The sequence below is a fragment of the Phoenix dactylifera genome, chromosome 4 (genome assembly GCF_009389715.1).
Source record: "Phoenix dactylifera cultivar Barhee BC4 chromosome 4, palm_55x_up_171113_PBpolish2nd_filt_p, whole genome shotgun sequence".
Taxonomy (NCBI): domain Eukaryota; kingdom Viridiplantae; phylum Streptophyta; class Magnoliopsida; order Arecales; family Arecaceae; genus Phoenix; species Phoenix dactylifera.
In genome coordinates, this window is record NC_052395.1 from 8,932,905 (window position 1) to 8,936,176 (window position 3,272).

General features: G+C 49.7%; 1 protein-coding gene across 1 annotated transcript; it reads right to left on the reverse strand.

Moving 5' to 3' along the window:
• Positions 1–936: 936 nt before the first annotated feature.
• On the reverse strand, positions 937–2,874 carry LOC103706839 (vegetative cell wall protein gp1). The gene has a single exon (XM_008791085.3). The coding sequence runs from the start codon at positions 2,317–2,319 to the stop codon at positions 1,282–1,284; it is 1,038 nt and encodes a 345-aa protein (XP_008789307.1). The 5' UTR covers positions 2,320–2,874; the 3' UTR covers positions 937–1,281.
• Between the last annotated feature and the right edge of the window lie 398 nt (positions 2,875–3,272).

A 3,272-nucleotide genomic window follows, 5' to 3' on the forward strand; every position in this document is an offset into this window, starting at 1 on the left:
AAGTAACTAAAGCTAATAAACTATAGAATTCCTACCATGGCATACATAACTTAGCTAGATGAACTAGGGTTGTCCTGGGTAGGGGTCATACCAATCTGTCTAGAAGTCAAAGCTTCTGTATTTGAATCTTAGAATCTAAATAATTATAATGAGGATGGTTCTTTCTTTATTTTCATTAAAAAAAATAAAGATACATGAGCAAAAATTAATATGCCAATCCCTAATTCCATCATGAGTAAATTTCTGACACTCTTAATTAGAATGAGCCATCAACAATTTCTTGGATTTTCTGTAGTAACAATTTTCTCCAAATAATCAAAAAACTCTTCATTTTTTCCCCCTCAAACTATATGTAAAGCTTACTACTTACTCATGCATTTGATGATGATTTATTCAAAAAAATATTATGGCTACGAACTGCCAACCCTTAGGATAATCACATTTGGCAGCTCCATCCTCAAAATAATAATAAATAAAATTTTATAAAAAAAGAAAAATCGTCTGCCCATGGTATAATTTCTTGCTCAAAAAGATTAGAGTGCTAAGCTGCCTTTCCAGCTGCACCACTATAATGAATGGCTCAAACAAAACAAGAGCTATGCTAGACTTATCGGAAAAATAAAATTCTTTCCACCCTAATTCTTCGTTGCTTCATTTATTTGGTTTGAAAAGTATTATTCTCTTGTCATGATCCATTTTACTTGAACAAATATATAAATATATAAAACATTAATTACGTTTGCTTTTTTTTTTTGTTAAACTATTAATAAATTTGTTGCACTCTTTCTGGATTTTGTATATCAACCTCTGGCGAGGTAGTTCCTGAATGTCAATTTTGTGAGTTGTAAGTATTATTTTGGCGAAAATTTCAGGCTACCTTAACTATATATAATAGGATATGTGAATTATTGGTGGGTGTAGCATTGCTTTGTATAATACAAAGGAGTCCACATAGCTTTACATACTACTTGGTCATGAAATCATATTTAGATAAATCACAAGCCCAAAATAAGTGAAAAATAGTGAGATACAAGAGACGAGAATAAACACTGCACAAAACCTCCAAAACGTCACCAGATTACGAAAACCATCAATGGCAGGGTGCAATCACCAGCAGCAGCGGCTCCGTCACCATCTGACACTGACCCCTCCTCGTCACATCCCTCTCGCACCTACTAACCCCCAGCTCCCACAAGGACACCCATTTCACGCACCCACTCGTGCACCTACGCACATGGACCCCACCCTCCCGCCGATCACCAGCCGTCTGATCGCCCCGAATCAGCACGCATTCCACCCGTCGTTCCCGAGATCCAGCCGTCCGATCTCCTGCATTGACCGGAGTAATTGCGCCCCTTTCCTTCGCCCCCGCGCGCTGCACTCCCCCTGCATCGCCGCCACCACCGCGCGCGCCACCTCCTCCGGCGCGTCCGCCGCAAGCTTGCCGCTGTAGATCGCCGCCAACACCCCGATCGCGCACTCCCGGCCCCTGCCCCCCATCCTCTCCGCCGCCCCGGCCAGAGCCGGCGCCGCCAGAGCGTGCCCTCGCACCGCCGCCGCACCCTCCGCCACCGTGCACAGCAGCTCCAGCGCCGCCAGCGCCCGCTCTGCAGTCGCCCCCGACGGCCCAGACGCCGCGACCGCCTCCACAGCCGCCGCTGGCGCCCCGGCATCCACCGCCGCCTGCCGATTCGCCTCCGCCAGCAGAAGCGCCAGAAGCACCTTCGCGGCCGGCCGCGCCGAAGCAGGATCCCGCAATGACTCCACCACGCCGGCCATCACCGCCGGGGTGCAGAGTACGCCAGGATGGGAGGGGTCGGGGGCGAGGGAGCGCTCGAGGAGACGGAGGGCGGGGAGACGGGCGCCGGAGGCGAAGTGGATCTCGGCGGCGTGGAAGGACTCGGCGAGGTCGTTGGCTGAGTCGGGCGGCGGGGCCGGGCGGGCATCGGCCTCCGTCGGGTGTTGGTGGTGGTGGTGGTGGAGCGGGAAGCGCCACTGGGTAAAACTCTGCGACGTTGACGAGGAGGAGGACGACGACGAAGAAGAAGAGGAAGGGGGAGGGCGGTCAGGTTCGATCGTGGGAGTCGGGTCGGAGGCGGAAGGCGGCGGGGACGGAGCGGAAGGATGTGGAGGAGAGGCGGAGGGCGGCGGAGGGGGCGAAGGTGAGGGGGGGAAGGTGGTGGCGGAGGGAGGAGGGGTGGTGGTGGGGCTGAGGGCGGCTTGGGTGCAGTTGCGGAAAATCCCACAGGAGAAGAGCGGCCGCGGCGGAGGTTTAAGCTTCGGGTGCTGAGGGTTTTGCTGGTGGTGGCTCCGGCTCATGGCGATGGTCCGTAAATTTGCGGCAACTCGCGTGACAAAGAGCTAGAATAACATTACACTACCCCAAGAGGAGGAAGCTCCAATGGCGGAGTTTGCATAAAATAATGGAGGGGGGTGTACTAACTGTGCGAGTCTTACGCAGGATCAGAGTTTTGTACAAGAGTACAGAAGGATAAGAGAGAGAGAGAAGTGGCGATAGCTGAGAGAATCCAATGTTCACAATAAAAAAGGATACAAATCCGATTAGTAGCTATTCTATTGGCTTTCTGAAGTGGATCGAGCGAAGAAAGTTTTAATATAAAGTCGAGTTGTGACGTGCTAGTAGCGCCGGTGTCGCAGAGGTTGCATGGGTGTAGAACTGTGGAGCTTCATAAGGGGCCCACTTTGTCCGAGACGGTCCTACGGCCGGGTTTCTTGTTTTGGGTGCCGTAAATTGATTCCTGGTGGGCTTTGGTAGTGTGTGCTCTGTTTTGTAGGTGGCAAAGGAGATGGATCTATGTGGCAGAGAATGGTTGGTTTAAAATTTAAGATTTCTTACGTGGCACCGCTCATTTACGCGAGCAGCTCCTCGTGCCTATGTGGCACTAACATGGCAGTGTGGCTTTTCCGAACTCCCGTAAATTATGACGGATTCTAGTAAAGCATATCACCAATTCATCATGCAAGAGAGAGAGAGAAAGAGAATTTGACTCCAAAATATAAATAAATTTTGTAAATTTCATTTCAATTCTGCAAGCTTCAAGCTCAATTTGACATAAATAGAGAAAATGGGGTAACTCAAGAGAGCCCTATAGCTGGGAAGCGAAATAAGCTCCAGTTTTTTTTTTTCCACTTTATTCACTGCACATCTCCAATTACGTCCACTCTTTCCACCACCTCAGCAACATGTGGCGTTCACATGGGATGTGCTGCGTATGTCGGCGATAGGGTGTTTGAGATGAGGCCCCAAATTG

Excerpts from the sequence above, each read along its gene's own strand:
- LOC103706839 (XM_008791085.3), bottom strand. The coding sequence starts at position 2,319 with ATGAGCCGGAGCCACCACCAGCAAAACCCTCAGCACCCGAAGCTTAAA.